Source organism: Corvus moneduloides, chromosome 3 (genome assembly GCF_009650955.1).
Source record: "Corvus moneduloides isolate bCorMon1 chromosome 3, bCorMon1.pri, whole genome shotgun sequence".
Taxonomy (NCBI): domain Eukaryota; kingdom Metazoa; phylum Chordata; class Aves; order Passeriformes; family Corvidae; genus Corvus; species Corvus moneduloides.
The window spans coordinates 48,642,697-48,663,069 of NC_045478.1; the positions used below are offsets into that span (position 1 = coordinate 48,642,697).

The 20,373-nt window shown below is 40.1% G+C and overlaps 2 protein-coding genes across 4 annotated transcripts in view; one reads left to right on the forward strand and one right to left on the reverse strand.

Annotated features, from left to right (window-relative positions):
- The window catches only part of WASF1 (WASP family member 1), an 89,777-nt gene extending 70,771 nt beyond the window's left edge, over positions 1 to 19,006 (reverse strand). For 2 of the 3 annotated variants that reach the window (XM_032101469.1, XM_032101467.1), the window contains exon 1: positions 18,598 to 18,811. The gene's annotated coding sequence lies outside the window, so the exon portion shown is untranslated. Of the gene's footprint in view, positions 1 to 18,597 lie in introns of all 3 variants that reach the window. The other variant, XM_032101470.1, reaches the window with a different exon arrangement.
- A 350-nt stretch (positions 19,007 to 19,356) lies between these two features.
- CDC40 (cell division cycle 40) overlaps positions 19,357 to 20,373 on the forward strand; it is a 37,726-nt gene continuing 36,709 nt past the window's right edge. Inside the window, exon 1 of the mRNA XM_032101466.1 lies at positions 19,357 to 19,793. Within this exon, the coding sequence (XP_031957357.1) occupies positions 19,599 to 19,793 (195 nt within the window). The 5' untranslated portion in view covers positions 19,357 to 19,598. The remainder of the gene's footprint in view (positions 19,794 to 20,373) is intronic.

Genomic DNA, 20,373 nt, shown 5'->3' on the forward strand with positions numbered 1-20,373 from the left:
TTGCCAAGTCATTGATTCCTGAGTCATCTTTAAATGATCACAGATTGTAAGAAGAGTTGTACAGAACATCTAATTCTGATCCTGTTTTGACATGGAAAAAAAAAAAAGCCACAAAACCCTAGACAAACAAAACCCAAACAAAATCCCATACCCAAACTCACTGTATGATAGAGGAAGGAATGACATGGAGAAACTTGAGGAATGAGTCATCTCAAACTGTGTACGTACAAGGAGATAAGGCTGACAGCTGGCAGCTGACTGGGCAAGTGGCAGCCCCACTGAGAAGGACCTGAGCGTTGCAACAGACCCTAAGCTGAAGACAAGCCAACAATGCCTTTTTATCACAAATAAGGCAAATGGCACACTGGGCTGTATTAGGAAGAAAAATAAGCCAGAAACAAGAACAAACAGAAGAAAAGTTACCATTCTGCCTCTAACTCAATACTAGTAAGGGAAAACCTAGAATACTGGTTTTGGGGTTCCAGCTTCAAAAAGACTATTAGGAAATTGGACAGGGCCCTCCTGGGTGATAAAGGGCTGAGAACTCAGCCTCCAAGAAGACTAGGCAAGCCAGATCACTTCTGCCAAAAGGACTCAGAAGCAATTTAGTAACAGCAAATGACATAGTTCTCAGTTCAACAGGTGTCTGGACTACATAAAGCAAAGCTCCCTCCTCATCGCAACTGTGGTTTTGTCTTATGAAAAGACTTTGAAATTGCTAAGGTATTAAAAGAATGGGGAAAGGCATATATGGAAAAATTAATGAAATTTTCCTAGTGTTATGGTAATTATCTAAGAACTGTAGGACTATCTCCCCTTACAGAAGTTGTTTCAATACAAAATTAAACAGGAAGGAAGACTGGAATTACTACTAAAATAAAACGTGTCCCATCAGCTGAAGCATATAACATACAAAGAAATGGTCTGAATTAAATGACTACTGATGATGTACCTAAAGGATTACTTTCTGAGAAGAATGCAATGCAAAACAAACTCCCTGCCCTCCCTCCTCCCCCCAGCACAACTTTAACATTTTATTTTAAACTATGCATTTAATTCTTCTGGAAAAATAAACCATTACAAATGTCTCTCTGTCACAGCATCAGATTACTGATAACTAACTTGTGCATGCAAACTACTTATTAGATTTTAGAATAATCTCTTTCTACGATCTTACAGAGCTGACAGCATAAAATCTTATTTCATTTTAACTCTTATTTTTTTAAATAAAATAGGCATTTTATTGCCTATTTTATTTCCAACTCCCTCATCCTCAAGTTCATTAATAAAGCTTCCCTATCAATAATGTCACATTTACAATTAAGAATTGAAAGTATTTACAGAATAGGGTGTCTCCAGTTTGAAATAACATATTTACAAGAATTATTTTCCTCTGAAAAACTGTCCAAGTTTAAGAAGAATAAGGACCAGTTACAGCAGAGATCTTAGAAAGAATGTTCTGTGTAGAATACTCATTGCAATTATTTCTGACAAAAGCCCAGCTGTAAAGTCCAGTTCCAAATCTACACAGATGCCTTATTTTATTACTCCTCTAGTTTAAAATTAAGCATAATGTGATGAGAATGAAGAAGACAGCTTCTGTCTTGAAAGAGAAACTTCAGGAATTCCCTGCAGCCACTCAGCTTTCCCGGTCTACTTCTTTTTATAAGGAGCCTGATTCTATTGAAATCAATTACAAAGCCTCCTTGATTTCACAAGTGCAGAAATAGATTTGACAAGAATTCTTGGAAAAGTTTTGCATAAATCTGTGATGAATACTTTGGTAATAATTTAGTAACCACTTTTTAAGCAGTAAAGAGAGAAATCCTGCAGTTTCTACCCCTGTGTTTCTACTTCAAGTATGCAGGTAACATTTTCTGAAAAGAACAGAATGTTATTCCAAGCAAAATATAATCCAGAAAAAAAGAAAAAAACCAAAAAGACCTTGGATGAGTACCCAATCCTACTTACTGTAAGACCACACAACTGCATGGTGCCTTGAATGCAAGAACCATCAGGAGGGACTGCTTAATGAAATTGGTACCACAAGAATTTCTTGACAATCTACATTCTAACACATTTCTGAAACTCAATGAGCCTTACAGATATTAAAATAAATTTTATATGTAACTTACATATTACAATTAAAATATTATATCCATATAAAATCCATAATTTTTCCAAAATACAGACATAGAAACAGAGACAGTTTTTCTGCCTCAAGTTCAGTGTCCACAGTGCAAGAATTTTATACAACATATCAGCCTAAGTTAGTCATAAAGTTTCAGATTGCATAATGTTCTTAAAACCAGGCACTGCTGAGGCTTTGTGTAGATTGTTAGCATAAGGCACTCAAGCCTCATACCCACACTTAAATAACTGGCTCTGCAAACCCTTGTGTTGCTATCTTTAAGGAAAAAAGCACTGTCAGAGGGTAAGATGAAAACCTAACTGATATTCTAAGATTGTTGGATGAATGACAATAGTTAAAAAAATATTAGACTGACTGTCTAGAAGTTCTTCAAATAGAACAAATATTGCCCATAAATAAGTTCTACTAATACCTACAGGCCTTTCAGTTCTGCATAGGGTTTCAAGCTCCAAGTTGCAGTTTAATCTAGTTTTGTATCCCATAACCCTCTTCCTTTTCTCAAATTTTTCTAAGATTGTAAATTCAGGTGGTTTTACTTTCTTAAATAAGACCCTGATTTAGGAAGGATCTGCATTTTGATCCTCTGCATCCTTAGTATTTTTGTTACCTTTCTCAGCGTGCTTTTCTCCTTCCACTTTGTTTTCAATCATATTTTCCACTGATTATACTTGTATATAGGATTTTGTTTCCCAGAAGGAAGCCTATTTTCCTTTCCCTAACTGCTACTCTCTATTTCATCTGCATGCTTGAGCTTTCTTCCAAAGCTCCTTCACCTCCTCTTTTTCCTGAATTGTTTATCTACACACCAGATTGATCTTTCTTTCTCCCTTTTCCAGCTCCCAGATTCATTTCCTCCTTATAGCGTATATTCTACCCTTCAATCTCTCTCCACTCTTTCAACTTCCTTCACAGTGCATACCATCTATATCTAGCTATATATAAAGCTATCAACATTCAATACATCATTAAAGAAAACCTTGAGAATTTTACTACCAATTTCAAAGGGGTGAGGGATTTCAAATAATTTAAGAGAAAAATTGGAAGTTTTAAAAGTTAATTTTCCTAGGGGAGAAATCACACAGAAGCCTCCAATGCCCTTCAAATTCAGTAGGCATTTGGAAAAAATCACTAATGCTTTTTTTTTTTTCTATTCCATCTGACTCCTCCCTACAGTTTCTTGCTGTACTGCTGCACCATCTTAACTTGATGATAAACTTCAGTGCCTTCACAGATAATGCCATATATTGATCCCACTCGTCCACATGTCTTGCAGCTTCATCACACCAGGATGTGATCACAGACAACTATGGACATCATCATTCTTACTCCATGCTGAAAGGAACCAAAAAAAAAAAAAAAAAAAATCTTTCTCTTCTTCATGGCAGACTGACCACAACAGGGGTTTCCTCCTGTTTGCAGAACTATTGTCATCCCCTTCTCATCATTTGTCAGGTTTAGCTTTTTTCCAAGGAGGGACAGAAATTAAGTAGATTAAGTACTTTGAAAACAAAACAAAATGTCAAATTAGTGGATTCAAACTATGACTGACTAGTCTGTGTTCTTGTTTCAGCCTTCTAGGTGAAAGAGAGGGGGCATTTTGCTAATGCCTTTTTAGCTACAAGTTTTCACTTACCTTTTACTTAGTGGTTTGTTTTTTTCTTCATGGTACTTACCTGGTTTCTTCCCAAAGATCAGGCTTGGGAAAAGAACTTCGAAATCTCCCCATCTCATCCCCACCCACAGCCCATCTGAGTAGCTGCATTAACACAAGAGACCTTTAAACCAAACTTTTTCTTTTTGTGGCAAAACTGCTCTATCCATCATCTGTAACTGGAAAGGAAAGGAATATGACAAGGTTTAGATTCTGACTTTCCACTTTGATGTTTTCTAACAGCTACCAATGGGAAAAAACCAAATTCATTGACAAGCAGACAACTATTAAGCTTCCTGTTTCAGGAAAATTATGTATTCTATGTAAAAAGCACAAGTTTATTGAAAGACAGTCAGGATTTTACTTGAACATGGCAACTCACATACAAGAAAAGAGCAAACCAAGTAAAAGGTTATTTTGCACACCATCTTAGCAGATTTCAAGACTGTATTTTATTTTGCTAAATCTGGCTCATTACAAAAACCTGTAATACTTTAAAAAATGGTTTCCTGAGATGTCCACATAAATTGTGTTATAATGGTGATTTAGCAATATCCAGAAATGAGACTATTATTGCAAACAACACTTGAGGTGTCCTTTAATTTGGTGACAGAATTTTTAAGACTCAGTTGGGAACCTGAGAAAATTTCTTTCAGAACATAACTGCCAGTGTGATGCTGAGGCTGCTTACTGTTCTTGTTAGTAATTTCCTACACTTTTCCAAATTCTATTTTTCACCTGTTAAACCTCATTTGTAGTTATTGGTTCCTTCCAGTCTTGAGACAATAATAAAATGAAACCAAATAGGAAACTACATATTCCTCCTTAATAACACTGCTGCCCAGGTGTTAAAGAGAGCAGAGAAGCTCTGAAAGTTCTGTTTGGCTTTCATTATAACAATTATAAATGCTACGAGGTGTTACATGATATTTATATTTACTACAGTTGTGAATGGTCACACAGCAATCCTTTGGGATTTCACATACAAATCACCTATCACCGAAGATGACTTGTCTGACCTCGTGTGTCTTTATTTTAATAAAACTGTTACAATAAAAAAAAAAAAAACACTCAGGATTATGGTTTTACTTTGTTGTCTCTAAATACAGTTGTGTCTACAATGAAAGCATAAACAAATATTTTAAACAGTAACTGCAAAGTTTTGGTTAGAATTATATTTTTTCATGTCTTAAGTATAAACAAATGAATTGAGTTAGCTAAAAATTTCTTTCATGAGCAAGCTTTATATATCATGATGTAAAAACACTCCCCAAAAAAATCCCCATACATATCAGCATTGTTAATAATTCAAACAAACAAACAAACCAAAAAACATATGACATAAGATTTCAAAAGTCCGACAGCAAATTTTACCTTCTTTTCATATCACCAAGTCATAGATAACAGAATATTTTGAGTTGGAAGGGACCCACTAGGATCATCAAAGTTCAACTCCTGGCCCTGCACAGGGCAGCCCCAAGAATCACAACATGTGCCTTATCAGTAGCTCTTTAAATTATACAATAATAAACCAAATAAACAAAATGTTTATAGTCTTTACATCCTAGAATTTACTGGCCAAACATTATTCCTTTGCTATCTTCTTTATCTTGATACAAATTTCTAGCTATCAGTTTAAAATTCAACTCCTATTAAATGCAGTTTTTTCCTTAGATATATAATGTTGAACTTGTGAAAATAAGCACGGTATAACATATCATTTTAGCAGTACAGGCTCTAAAATATTTGAAAGAGTGATAAGCCTCACAACTAGAATAACAATGGACAGAAATTCTTTATTACTATTTAGAGTAATTAGAAAAAAATTTCAAGCAATGACTTTAATTTACAACTCATTATTTAGGCTGTTAAAATGATTAAGCCTTCCACATCCATTGAAGTGACCTACCAATTTAAGCAAGCATAGCTTGATATCAGCTCTAACATTCTGTAATACATTTACTTGCCTAGCCTTGTGTATGATAGCTACACATTAAAGCAAGTCCTGCATGTCATCATTCGACTTTATCATGCAGACAAGACTTACTTCTACCGCAAAAAGAGAACAAAGCATTTTATTTACTGCCTCACTTAGCAAGGAGCAAAAAGGTAAGAACTGTGAACAGTAACTTAGTCCACAACTGTTTCTGTTGTGAAACTGGCTGTTTTCTCTTGCTCAAACTAGAGCCTCAGCAAGCATCACCATTTTGTAGAAAACAAGAGAAGACAATGGGGAGATGAGGGGGAAAAAAAAAAATCAGAAGACTAATTAAATGCTTCTTTTTAGTGTTTACCTGACACAAAAACCAGACAAGGACAGTGTAAAAAGTAAGAACATCTACTGAGAAGAGTTTATTTTTTAAATTATTTTTTAAATTATTTTTTCACTTATTTTTTGCTTACTATTTTATCTAAAACCTCAAAAATTAGCAGTCAACATTTTGTCAACATCTGCTAAAATATGCTGTCAACTTTTGTCAATTTTTATTGTTTGGAGTACAGTTATTTTTAGAAGAATTATATTTAGGAGTGAGTTAAACTGGCCTGTTCACATTGCACACTACTGCTTAATACTTCTGAAGTAGCTGTTGTCTTTCTTTTATGGCCAACTTAAAAAAAAAACCCAAAACATTAAGAGAACTACACTCTTGAGATCAGAGTACAGCTCTAGAAATTGTTTAATGGCTGAGTGAATGCAACTACTATTTCAAGCAGTAATGTGGATTGCAGAGGTCAGCAAGGGCTGAAATGAAATGTTCACTTCAATTAGTTTCTAATACCTGAAGTTCAAAATGTTCTGACAAAGAGTAACTTATGAATTCCATGAAATATCCATTATATACATGTCACAACAGAATGTTAAAGTGACTTAAGGCTCTTCAGCTACTTAAAAGCAGCAGTCACACAACATCTGCAGAGATCTCTTTCTCCATGACAGCAGCTGTCAATCTGAGGGGATTTTAATGTTGCACTGAAGCATAATGTCCCCTTACAGATGAGGCTCTCTCTGGGGCTATTTTGGGTAGGTGTGACAGACCATGGATGGCAAACACTGAGGTGAGAAGAAAGGCATTAGATGGCATTCTCTAAGGGAAGTTCATCACTGTCCTTTAGAATAGCAGCAGTTTTGGGTACCTCCCTTTCTCCACTGAAAGACAGTGAACCTATTGCATCTCTGCATTCCTCTTTCTCAGCTCTATTTTGCGGGTACCCACAGAGGTATAACTGAGCAGGGATAGTCAAACCAAGACAGTGTTTCTCAAACTGCAGTAAACAGATGCTCAGCAGCTTCAAGGAAAAAGGTTTGAAAACTACTTGTTTTATAAAAAGTTCTCTATACACTCCTATTAGCTGCATCACAGCAGTGAAGGTTTGCAGCACCACCAGATTCAGGAAGAAATGCTTAAGCATATCAGGCACTGAAAATGGGGGAACAATACTGATAGGTGTTGAATTTTTTGCTCAAAGTCTCTCTGCTGCCTGTAGGAATAGATCACCTTTATAAATTCATGCTCCATTGCAATAAAAAAGCTGACAGTAAATCAGCAGTTACGGAGGCGCCGTATTTAGAAGAGTGAGAGGAAAATACTGTGACTTTAAGCTTAATACATACAGGAAAGAACATGATCTTTCTGAGACTGGGTGAAGGAGAGAAGTTTGTAATGACAATGAAACATGGTTGCACAGTCTATCAATTCTCATCTCGCTACCAAGCCATGATACGACAGTTACTGGTCAGCTTATTTTTGTCGGTCCCCAAACAGCATTCAAGACTACTAATATGGTATAAAAAAATTTTAATTACCCAAAATGCATCTAACCACTTCACTCCATACTGAAATATTAGGAGGAAGGGAGGTATAAAAAAAACCCAAATCACCAGCAGTGTTTAGTTTGAAGCATACTTAATTTTTCTAATAAATACACTAAGAGACACTGACTTCATTTCCACAAACCTAAGTGCATCAGCTTTTATTTAAAAGATACATTTTTTCAGTACCCCATAGAAAGCTTTATTTTTACAAAGACCCCAACGAACAACAAAGCACCAAAACAAACAAATAAAAAACCTCACTCCAACTTGCTTTTATTTACATGTTATGCCAAGCAACTTTCATTACATTCAGTTTGGTCAAATCTGACCATACTGTTAAAGCCTAGATCTAATACAACATTTACAGTACACCTACTTGGACAGCTGAAGACATCTATCTGTTCATGTCTGGAAATGAGCCAGCACTGTCTCACCCCCATCATATTGCCCACAACAGTATGGACTGCCTTTCAGAGAAGAAACCTCTTTTAACCTCTTCCAGACTACTGACATACAGTATGATATGAATCTAAAATCTATGAATGACAGTAAAGACAGGTAAACTTTATATTCCATCCCTTTTCTAGTTTTCATCTGTCAGATTTAAACCTATAGGCAACCTTTTCTATGCACTGAAGATGAACACAGTTGCTTACATTCATTCCTTAAAAAAAAATGAAACAACTGTCCTTATTTTCTGTTACAAAACGTGGCCAGGAAACAGGGTACCCATCTTTGATATTAGGTTTGTCCCCTACAAAGTAGAAGCATCTTCCTTGGCTTTCTGGGAGTTCAAAAGCATATCTGCTACTTCCTGTGGGGGAGAATATATATATTAAAAATACATTAGACACAAAGTGGAACACTACTTGCCTTCCCTTTGCCGTAGTTCCACTAAGCACAAAACCATTCAAGATTCACAAGAGCAGAAAAAGATCAAACATTAGAGTATGAATCAGCAGTTAGGACACAATAAATCCTCCAGATCTTATATTTTTAAAATAGACCTGTATGTCACTTACTAAATCTTATCTCCAAGGCTTGCATAATTCTAGTCAAAATTAATACATGCACTACAGTGAGACCACCACATACCAGGTATAAATTTTCTTTAAGAAAGTTAAGAAAAAACTCCACGCCAATCTGAACAACAATATAATTATAATTATATCCAAGTGTTTCATTGTCTGTTTTAAGCATTTGAAAATATCTCCACTTTTTGAAGAGCCGTAACTCTGTGTACTTTACATGCATTTTCTTTCTATAGGGCTCCAGATATTTCAACATTAACAGTCACACACGATATATATTTTCTGAAGTGTTTCTTTTGAATCAAAGTACTGTTCCCAAGTACAGGTGAATCAGGCTTCTCTACAATCCTTTCAACAACAATGTCCAAATAGTTGCTCTTGTTTCAACATGAAATCAAAACCATCTATAATTTTGTCAGCAACTCCAGCTAAGAGGTAGCTGAGCACTCTAAAAATACAGCTAACAGATGTGTCTTGGGATCTAAATGGACATAATGTCTTGAAAATTAACCTAAACTGCTAACCTGCAAAAAATGGCATACACGCAAGCTGCAAGGAAAAAAACCTAAATACTAAAAGCTTCATGCTGGAAGTCAGACTTCTGAGGAAGGTGGGAAATCAAGGTTAAGAGGTCTTATAGTGCACGTTTCAAAGTGTTGCAACATGATCTCATGAATTCCAGAAAAAAGGTGACATAAAACAGGTAGAGGAGAATCTGCACTTAAAAGCCTCTCAGCCTTCTAAAAGGTTACCATCAAGCAGAGTCCTTAGATTTCTAGCAAACATGCATCAAAACAAAAACTGACCAAAAAACAGAACAGTACCTCAATATCCAACATGCTTTATGACTGCATTATACAGCTCTTAAGGCTTTTTTCCCCAACTGTCTCTATTTTAAAACCACATCCTTATCTCTTTGTTTACTAAAGTTAATATCTTTTTCTAAAAAGACTCTTTCTGTAATGACACAGTTTCAAAGAAAAAATTACTATTAGCAAAGAAGCTCATTATAATCAAGGATGGACTAGAATATCTATCATCAGCATATGGTTTAGGATTCCAAAAATCTGAAACACTTGCTTCTTACCACATTCAGGCTCAAAAATCAGCCTTGGTAGCCAGTGCTCCATATGCAAGCACTGAGCTACTGGAAAGCACTTATATTTCTGACAATGTTCAGACACAGAAGATGACCCATTTAGATTGTTTCTATATAAAAATGGCTTTGCTTTTCAATGTATTCCCAGGAACAATGAAAGAAAGAATTAAGGGGCTGTTTTATGAGACAGGGCAAGAGACTGAAAATATTTAAAGTAGCAAGGATTTTCCTCTACCAGTAAGTTATTCTACATGAAACTTCTTACCAAGTATTACTTTAGGACAACACTAATCATTAAGCAGCTACTTCCCATGCAAACTCTCTAATATCTAGGCAGAGAGCATAGTGTCAGAAGTTCAGAATTAAGAAAAATTTTAGGTCACAAATTTACATACATTTATTAAGATGTCCCATCACTGGGCCACAGCAATCCACCATAAGAAGGTCATTCCAAGTATTTCATGCTATGCTGTATGAAGCAAATCATCAGACACTCATACGAACGGTCCACAGGTTCTGAACTTTTTGCAACACTTTTTGCAAATCAGATCTCTAATGAATAAAGAGATAATAAGCTTGTGAGGAATCTACAGCTTACTAGAAGACTGCCTATAAATATGTTAGTGCTTTAAGAATCTATCAAACATGATAGATCTTAAGAATCAATCCCATCTACCTCAATTAGTTTCTTTTCCTCTTTGATTAGTATCACCACTACCAATTTTTTTATGAATACTGCCAGTACTTGTAAAGATTCGAGCCATGAAGCACCACTGTGAACTTTCCTGCAGATAGGACAGATTACCATATAGGAGGAATACAAACCTGTCCAGAGCTTAAAGACATGTACTTAACTTGTCACTCTGGAATTAAATAATGTGTTGACCAGCTGAGTAGTGACAGGTATGGAAGAGAGGTCCAATTTTCCTCCCACAAAAACTGGACCTCTTTTAGACCAATAGTATAAACAAAAATATTTCTCCTCGCTAATAAAAATTCTTCCATCTTCTAGACAAAGAAAAAAACTCTTTATAGTTAGAAGTGGAATGGATAGAAGTCTAGATAAATTGGCTAGACACAGATAATTCCTAATATCTGACTTTCATTACTGGAAACATCATAGCTGGTAGACAATATATTCTTTTTGGACTGAATTGCACAGAACCTCTTCCTGCAGCATGGGACTTGCTGAAGGCAGATTTGCTTGAAGTTCATTTCCATAGGAAACAAAAACTGTTAACTCCTTTTTAATTCAGGGATTTTTTTTTTAGTAGACCACTCATGCTAGCCGGAGTCACAGAATGCATCCCGTTGTCTTGCCTGGAGACACAGACAGCATTGCTTCCAGTGGGTAGCCACATTGGAAGTCTCTGCGGCACAACAGTCTTGACTCTTCAAGACTGCAGAGTAACATCAGCTCACTCTGCATATGACTGATACGTGTCTGTACTGTGCCATACAATGCCATTCTTCACCTGCAGTGTAGGGCCCTGCAACACCAAATATGTGTTGTATAGGGTTTGATCTGTTTTCACAAGAGCAAATTCAGATAAAACTGCAATGCCAGAAACTTTCATTACCATCTCTACAGCAGTCTAAGCCACCTATCACTTCTCCTGAACTAACTGTAAGATAATTTTTCCTCCTGCTGTGAAGACACAGGACACTCAAGGTTGCCCAAAACAGGATCAGCCAGAGCAGTTTGCTCAGAGTATTAAGACGTAACAAATACCACTGTCTTGTATTACCAGCAGAGACTAACATTTGCCATACTGGATAGCTGGGTGGCATAGAAGTGAAATTTCCTTCCCCACAAATTAGACAATTTTTGTAAAGTCCTTGTTGCTGAAGAGAAGCTTCCAAAGAGGGAGTACCTACAACAAACTCAACTTGTACTTTTAGTTGTGCTCTCAAGCCTGCTAAGTTTCATAACTGCACATGGAAACACAGTTGGGAGAGTTTGACAATCACAGCCTTCTTCTTTAATATCAATAAAAGGCAGAATCAGTTGAGAGAGTTAAAAGATCTCTCTAAGCATTTCTGCACACACACATTCAGTGGCTAGTGGCCGAACAAGATTTAACAAGTTAAGCATTTCCTTTTTTTACTGAGGAGCTGACTCTGCATGCCACTTTTACAAGAGCTGGTTGAACTACTTAAGTTCTCACATATTATCAAGTTACAAATGACTTGTGAATTCTCCTAAATGTTTTTTTTTAATTACTTTAAGTACTGTTCCAAAATCACTATGGAGGGTGATGTTTTGTTCTATGATAATGAGAACTTTTTGTAGAAAACTACTTATCTGGTACAGCTGATCTGTCAGACAATCTATGTGAACCTGAATATGCCTGGAAGGCAAAAGACTCTCAAACCATGAACAGCGTCGTGAGAAATGTATCTAAAAACTCTGACTTTGGCCACTCCATAGCCATTACATCAGAAGTGGCAACTGGGAGCTGCTGGACAAGCCTCTTCAATACAGTATTTAGCATAAACACTACCAGTAAAGTATCTTAGTGTCAATCACTCTTTCAGTTTTCTATAACCTATGCATCTATTATGCACTGCAGATACCAGACAAAAGAGTGAGTCTGAAAGAAGACTCCATACCCCAAAACGGTCCTCATAAGCTTGCTGGACTGGTCTAAACTTCCCTTCATACGTCAATTTTCATTCATGATTTTTCAAACTTCCTATCTCCATGCTACAAGCCATTTCCATATTTGATCTACCAGCGCAGGAGTTTTACTCATTATCCCTCTGTTTTGGACTGCTTCACCTAGTGTAAAATAGTTCATTACATCAAACAGCCAGAAAATTACTACCAAACCCAGAAATCACAACATTTATTTCAGCTACAGAAAACTGAGAATGCCTCACTGCAATGAACATTAATTTATTTGAGCAGTTTTCTCTGATAAGAACAAAGTTCAAATTATTGGGTTGAAGCAAATAAAGCAAGGAGTTTAAGCTGGTTCTGTGCGTTCAAGAGAATTAGTCTAACAGTGAATGACAGATATACACATACACACATTTATCAAGAGAAATACAGCCACATTTCGTGGACACGGGGAAAAAGTATCAATTCCCTTCTCCTCACAAAAAATGTATGGCTTCAATAAATTGCTTTTTACTGATTGAAGTTTTTTTTGCTTTTACATCTGCTGTTGGACAGCATAAATTCACATGTACTTTACAGCCCACTCCTCACTTTTTTGGTCTTTCATTTCCTGGGGTAAATAATTCCAATCTTTTCATTCCCTTGAAAAACTCTGCCATATCTACCGTATCAAACTCTTTACAATACTGTCATTTATCTCTTTTAAACTAATTGACAGTTGTTAATGCACTTTGAATAGCAGACAAGAATTAATGAATTTGTATACAATGGCAGTTCCTTCTCTGTTTTTTTGCCCACTTCTGATTATAGCTACAATTTGGGTAACAATACCTTATCAAATTGTAATAGGGCTCAAATTTTTTGTTATATTAATACTGTTAATTTAGAAACTCTTTAGACATATAAATGGAATCCTATTTCTGCTTCCAAAACACACTGGTTTGCATATACCAACAAGCAGTTTTACGTGTCATCCTGCTGTCCTTTCACAAAGCTTGCTTAGACTTCTCAGGTGACCTTTCCAGTATTTGTGAATTTGATTAAACAGTTTTAAATCCTTAGTAAATAATTCTACTTTATTAATCAAATTCTACAGATGACTAATAAAAGATATTGGACAGCTCCTGTTTAATATTTAAGAGAAAAAATTAAACCTCTTACAAGTTAATATCTCTGTTATTTCCTCTCAGAGATTTTTGGGATCCATTAAAATATTTTGCTTCTCATATCATGGCTTTTTCATTTAATAGGCTGGTGTTAGGAACCTTGAATTACACCTTTAAAAAGTGTATGCAAATTAGAACTCTATTAAAATTTAATCTGCTACGCCACTATTGCAATCAAAACCCCTGGTAGATTAGCAAGGCACATTTGTCATTGCAGAAGCAGTACCAACTACATCAGTAATTTCTGTTAGTACTACTGAGTCTACCACCAGTCTTTGTTGTCATCACATACGTCTATCCACAGGCAGTGTGATTGTAAAGGATGAGAATTATGGGTGCATATTTTTTCATTAAGAGCATCCAACAATTTCCAGATGTGTTACCTACGCAAACTTTATGAGATCATTTGCAGAGTATTTATCAGAAACTCTCCTTCAGTAATTTAAAATCAATTGACCAATTTTCTACCACATTTTTTCTTCAAATTTGTGAAAATAAGAGACAAATAGAGAACAGACACTCTATTAATACTTGCAGAAAATGAATACAGCTTACCACAGAGCAGGAAAAAAGAGGGAAAGACAGTACAAATGCCTTGGCTATAAAAAAAAGCCCCACTTCAACAGAATTTAATGCCTTTTATTGTATGCCAAAAAACACAACTAGCTTTAGTTTAGATTCCTGTTTTCTAATAAGTTTGAAATGTCATATTGCTAGGGCATTTATAATATTTTACTTCTGCATGGAGTCAGTTGTCAGAAGACTAAATTCATGTCGCAACCATAGCGTCTAACTGAAAAGTCAACCAACAAAAAGGTATCAACTCACTGAAAATTATCCATTATTTCTCCTCTTTGTTAAGTGCTTTGCTAAAATGTAACCATATTTGTTTGTTATTCTGTAGTTCTTTGAATGCATAAGGTAATTTATTACACCAACAGACTAGTATAAGCAAGCTGTCAATCTAGCTTCTCCCAAAAATACAGGCACGTATTTTCAGAAATGCATACACTTTTGATGACATTTTCTGTCCTTTAACAGATTTTAAAAAATTCAGAGAATTAAGAAATCCAATATAAATTTGTAATTATGCTAATTAAGTGTATATTCCTGGAAGTCTATAATTAGTTTTGCTGCCTCTCCGACACAGTACTCATTCAGCTTGTGCTATAAGACACAGTTCACAGCATTGCATATGCACCTGAGTAGTTCAAAGAAGCTCCACAGCTCCCATCCTCTAGGGAAGAGGTGGCTCTGCAACAAATATTACTTAGTTTGCAAAGTCATTTGAAATAAGTACAATAGTCTAAGTTGCTCCAGTCTTATCCCATATCATTCTTTCTTTGAAACTACACCTTGTAAACAAGAAATATATAGTATGTAATCTGTGTCAGACAACCTCAAGATCCCTTCCAAAATACTTAAAGAGACTGATTCACAGATGTACTGGAACAGAGAACTCTTTTTTGCAATCTGGCGCCTTTATATCTTTCAGAATCCGGGACATAGTCCAAAAAAACAAAAACTAGAAAAGAGGTATTATCACCCTTGCAGCAGTCAGAGGCTCCAAGGTGGTAGAAATAGCAGAGCGGGAGTTATAAAATATGCTTCACTCTCCAAGCAGCTAAATTAGAGTACACTGAGATGCATCAGACACACAAGCAGGTGCATATAAAAGGGCCCAATATAAATGCAGTAGGAGTAATCTGATAAGACTTCCATCATGATACCTTTCCTCAGCAGCCAAAAGCATATGAACAAAGATAAAAAACCTGATTTTCTTTCAAATGCTGTAACTCCCACAGACAATAGACCTTCATATTTTAGTTCAATCCTCTGTCCGATAAGTATCATGCTTTTATTTTTTTTCCCTTTCCTCCAAACTGCAGACTTACAGATGTTGGTTGATGAGAAGTGAGTGTATATGCAAGCGGGCTGAAAGCAATTTAAGAGTATTAAAAAACATAGGGAAAAAAATAGAATAAGCAGGATTATATGTATCATTTTCTGTGGGGAAGAAAAACCAACCAAAACCAGAGGGTGTAAGATAAAGCACATCTGTCATGGAAAGCAACAAATAAAGAACTATGAAAGAGCAAGTAAAGGGAAAAGAAAGTAGGATAGAATACATTAAAAGCAGAGGGAAACAGATTTTGTTATCAACTATAGGGAAGACTGATGTGGAGGAAAATTTGTGAAATGTTGACTTAAAATTTGATATATTATACCCCAAATTGTGAAGCAAATCAGTCTCATACAGGAGGTGTTGGTGGGGAGTGTTTGATGGGTGCTCCTCCACTTGGAAACTGGCTGACTGAATCCAACTAAATTTGTCAAGAGGTGTAGAATTCCCAAAGATACCTGTAAAACACTAAGTTCATGAAATCAAGATGCTGTGAGTGTCCCGACCAAGGGAAAGGATTCAGAATGCTTTAACAGCTTCTCGGACATTAGACGATCCACAAAAGAATGAGACTGTACCAAAAAAAATTCCATTAGAGCTTACAACCACTCTCAAGACTTAAAAAAAAACCCAAACAAACCCACATACAAAGAAAAGAAGAAAAAAAGGTGAAAGCCAGGCTTCTACTGCTCAAGGAACCACTCTTTAATATTTCTTCATCTTTCCTTTCACCAGGGGAAAAGACATGGTAATACTTGGTATAGTATTTACCACTATAATAACAAACAGGTGTTAAGAGGTCCTCTTGATATGCAAAAGCACTGTACAAAGGGAGACAGTTTTATCTTCCTTTGGAATATTAAAGCAAGAGAAGCAAAATGACTGCAAGGAAAAGCAGCAGTGAAAAAGCTGGATGGAAAGCAAAGCCAAGCAACCCAAACCACCTTCCACCCACTACTTCAGTCTGCCGTCAGAACCAGCAGTATCCAATAAGTAACATAACACATTTTGTGGAACTCAGTTAAAAGAGAACATACAGCACACAGTAATTAATGAGCAGAGCATTTTAGAAAAGCTGTATCATTCTTTCAGTTTGTTTTACACCGATCAACCCCTTCTCGAAATTACAAATATGCAGTTAATAATCAAGATGAGCTAGTATATTAGGTCAACACAAATGACCAGAAGCAACTTCTCAGCTTTTTTGACAAAACCAGATTTTAGATAATGGTGTATATTAGCCATCTACACTTTTAGAGCATAGTCAAGTAAGTTTTTCATACCCAGAAGTGGCATCAGCTTGCTTGCTGAAAATTAATCTTCGCTACTGTTTAAGCAACAAGAATCTTGAGACAGTATTCCCCTGAATTCCTTCTCATGTGTTTGCTTATCTACTACTGCTGGTACCAGAAAGGCAGCTAATTTAAACCTGTAAGTGATTTTCGTAGGTTCTACAATGAAAGCATCTAGAATGCCAGATGATTACATTTCACTGGCAAGCAAACTCCGATGCTTGGACACAACAAAGCTGAACATACTTAAGCCAACTACCAAAGCTTTATGAATCAAACATTGAAAATTCAAGGATAACAAGGCAGAACTACTTTAACGATTTTCAACACAGTTCTCCCGATAGAATATCACAGACTGGTTGCACAAAAAGACCTTGAAATGTTTCACTTTTCAGGAAGGACACCTTTCAGCTTTAGACAACACCTACAATCTGGATGCCAAGAGAAAAAGGAATGCAGTCATATGGAATCAGTTAACAATTACTGCCAGTAAACCAATTGACTGCAGTGGTAGAACCACTTTTGATACTAATAAGTAGTGATTCATGTGAAACATCATATAGCTTTCCTTACTTACGGATTCATCATCCATAGATTTAAGATGAAAAAGTCAGCTCATTACCATATGAAATGCTAGTTCAGTGTAGCATATTTCAGCTGTTGTCGATGCAAACAAAAGGTCTTGGTGTTGAAATGTGTGGGACTTTCACCTAAAATCCTCATTCTATCGTACAAAGACATAGCACACCTGTGTCTAACAGAACAGGTCCAAACGCAGCACCTTGCTCCACTCCACGCTATCAACGCTTTATGTATGCCTTCTACGTTTATTCTATCCTTTTTTTAAAAGCAAATGAATCCAAGTGATACCTTCTCAAGCTAAGAAAACAAATGTTTCAAACCGTGACTGCTGAAAAGGGTGGAAAATTCAAACTAGAGCATTTAATCAGATTAAATGCCACTGTGTCACAATTAGATGTCACTGTGTGCTCACTTTAATTCTGAAAGCACATGCAGCTCGAAGGGAAGTCATGGCACTGTACCGCTCCAGGTGCAAGCGCGTGCAATGCACACACCTGGCGTTACAGCCAGCCCTTGGCCAGCGCTCCGTACTTCCCATTTATCCTGTCCGCGGGCGCGGCGGGCGCGCAGGAAGGCGTTCGGGAGCGGGCTGGGAGAAGTTGGAACCTACGTGCTTCTCCTCGCTCCCGGCCATCCCCCGCGATCTCCAAGCCTTCCTAACAATGGTAGCAGTGTTCCAGCGGGCAGCACTGCCCTGGAATCGGACCGAATCCCCCTGCGCTCCGACCGTCAATCCCGCCGCCAGTCCGCACCTCTGCCCTCGCCAGCCCCGGTCCCCGCGGCGGGCAGGGGAGGGGGCGCCTCTCCCCGCACCTGGCGGCGGTGACGTCACCCCGCCGCCCCCCGCCCGCCCGCGCGCTGACCCCGGCCCCGCTCCGCCGCACCTTCCCCGCCGGCCGATCCCGCCGCCGCGCCGGCCGCGGGCACACGGGGCGGCCGGGAGAGGGAGAAGGAGAGGGAAGCGCCGCGCTCCGGCACAAGTGCGGCCCCCTCCCCTCCTCCGCCTCGCAACACGCCCCCCTCACGCCTCCACCCGCGGGGGCGGCGGGGAGACGGGGGAAAACGGCTCCGCGGCGTGCTTCCCTCCATCCTTCCCTCCCTCCCGCCGCCGCCCCCCGCGCGGGCGCGGACAAAGGGGAGGGGACCAACACCTGGCGAGCGCCGGTCCCTTTGTGGGGCAGGCGCGTCCCGCAGCCCCGCGGGCGATAGGGAGCGGGGGCTGGTCCCTCCCGCCCGCCCCGGGGATCGCGAGGGAAGGAAGGTACGGGAGTGGGGGGCACTTACTCGCCTGCCCTCGCCGCGCACCTTCACGCCGCTCGCCCTTAGCCTCAGCCCCTCCCTCCGTGGCCGCCGGGGCGCTGGAAGTTCAGGCGGCGCCGGCCATTCCCAGCTGGTGGCTCCGTGTTTCGGGTGGCGGCGGCGGGCGCGGAGCGTCCCCGGCGGCTTCACAATAGACACCGGGCAGCGCGCGCGTGTCTCTGCGTGTGTGCGCGTGTGTGCGCGCGCGGGGGGCGGGGCCTCTCCCGGCGCGCCGAGCCGGGCGGGAGGCAGCGAGGGGAAGCGCTGTTTACCCGGCGGCCGAACCCGGCCGCCCCCCCACCGCCGCCCGATGCTCGGGCTGGTCCATGCGCCGCCGCCCCCCACCCCGCGGGCGGGCAGGTGGTACAGTCCGGCCCGCCGGGCTCCCTCTCCCCGGCGCGGGCGGGGCGGGGCCCCGCCGCTGTGACGTTGCCGAAGCCGGCTGTGCCGACGGCCAATCAGCGTGAGGGGGCGGGGCTACCGTGGCACGGCGCGGCGCCGGGGCGTTGGGAGCTCGAGGGTGACAACGGAGTGCCCTGCGGGACAGGGCTCCCCGCTCCGCTGGCCTCTGCCGAAAAGATGGCGAAGACGCTTTGTGTGCGGGAAGAAGTGGGCGGCTGGGAGCTCTCCCCGGGCTGTTAAATATTTTCTCTTACCGCCACGCAAAGCACAGGCGAGGGCCGGGGGGGGGGGGGGGGGGGGGGGGGAATTTCCAAGCACGGTGCCGCGTTGCATGCTGGAGCTTGTAGTCCTGCTATAGAGTCCTGAAAGGTTAAGCACCATCAACAGCCAAGGGGGATGATCCCCCCTCAAACGCCTTTATATCCAGTAACAGACCATAATTAACCCTTTAGAGTGCGTTTTCTCTTTTAACGAGCAACAATTTTAAGACACAGCCCTACGCCGCTCGTTCTGCGGGGGAAGGGACCACTCGAGCCCCGGCGGAGCTGCCAGGACCTGCCCGTCCCGTCATCCCTCGCGTCAAGATGTCGGCGGCGATCGCCGCGCTCGCCTCCTACGGCGGCTCCGACTCGGAGCCTGACTCGGAGCCCGAGACCGAGGGCGGCTCCCAGTGCTCCGCCGCAGTGCTCGCCAGCCGCGATGCCGTGCTGCACCTCCGGGCGCCACCCGCCGCGCCCCCGGCTCTGCCCGTCGATGCGGCCCCGGAAGTAGCCGTGAAGGTAGGCATCCCTCCAGGGCCCGGGCCGCCTGCCTGCCCCGCGTTATGTCCGCACCGCCGGCCTCGGCACAGTGCTGGGACAGCCCTGGAGCAGCCCCAGGCTGGAGAAGCGGGGCGGAAAGGGCGTGGTGGCAGCAGGACCACCTGCCCTACTTTGCCTTGGGGTGTAGGGGTCGGAGCTGTGGAGGGGGAGGGTGTGTGTTGGGGAGCTCCCGTGGATTCCAGCTGCGGGGGTTAAGTTTATTAAAGAGTGTTAGCTCTATCTTAGAGCGTGCCTTGATTGTAGTTCCTTAGATACTTGTTTGCTGTTCCCTGTGTAAAGTGTTTTCCTATGTGGTTTTCCCGGGTGGTGGGGTGAAGTCGATACTTGACAGGGTGACTGAATCCTGTTCTTAAGGGCAGCTTGAAAACTGATTAGTGTTTCAATTTCTTTATTGCTTGGGGAACGTTTATTTTCCAACTTCATTATCACATTGGCTCGCTTTTGTGATACCAGAAAGGGAGGGGGGAGGGTGCTGGTTTAGCTTTGGGATTTTTTGTACAGGCAACAAATTTCTAATCAAAAGCAGGCATCTTGCTGT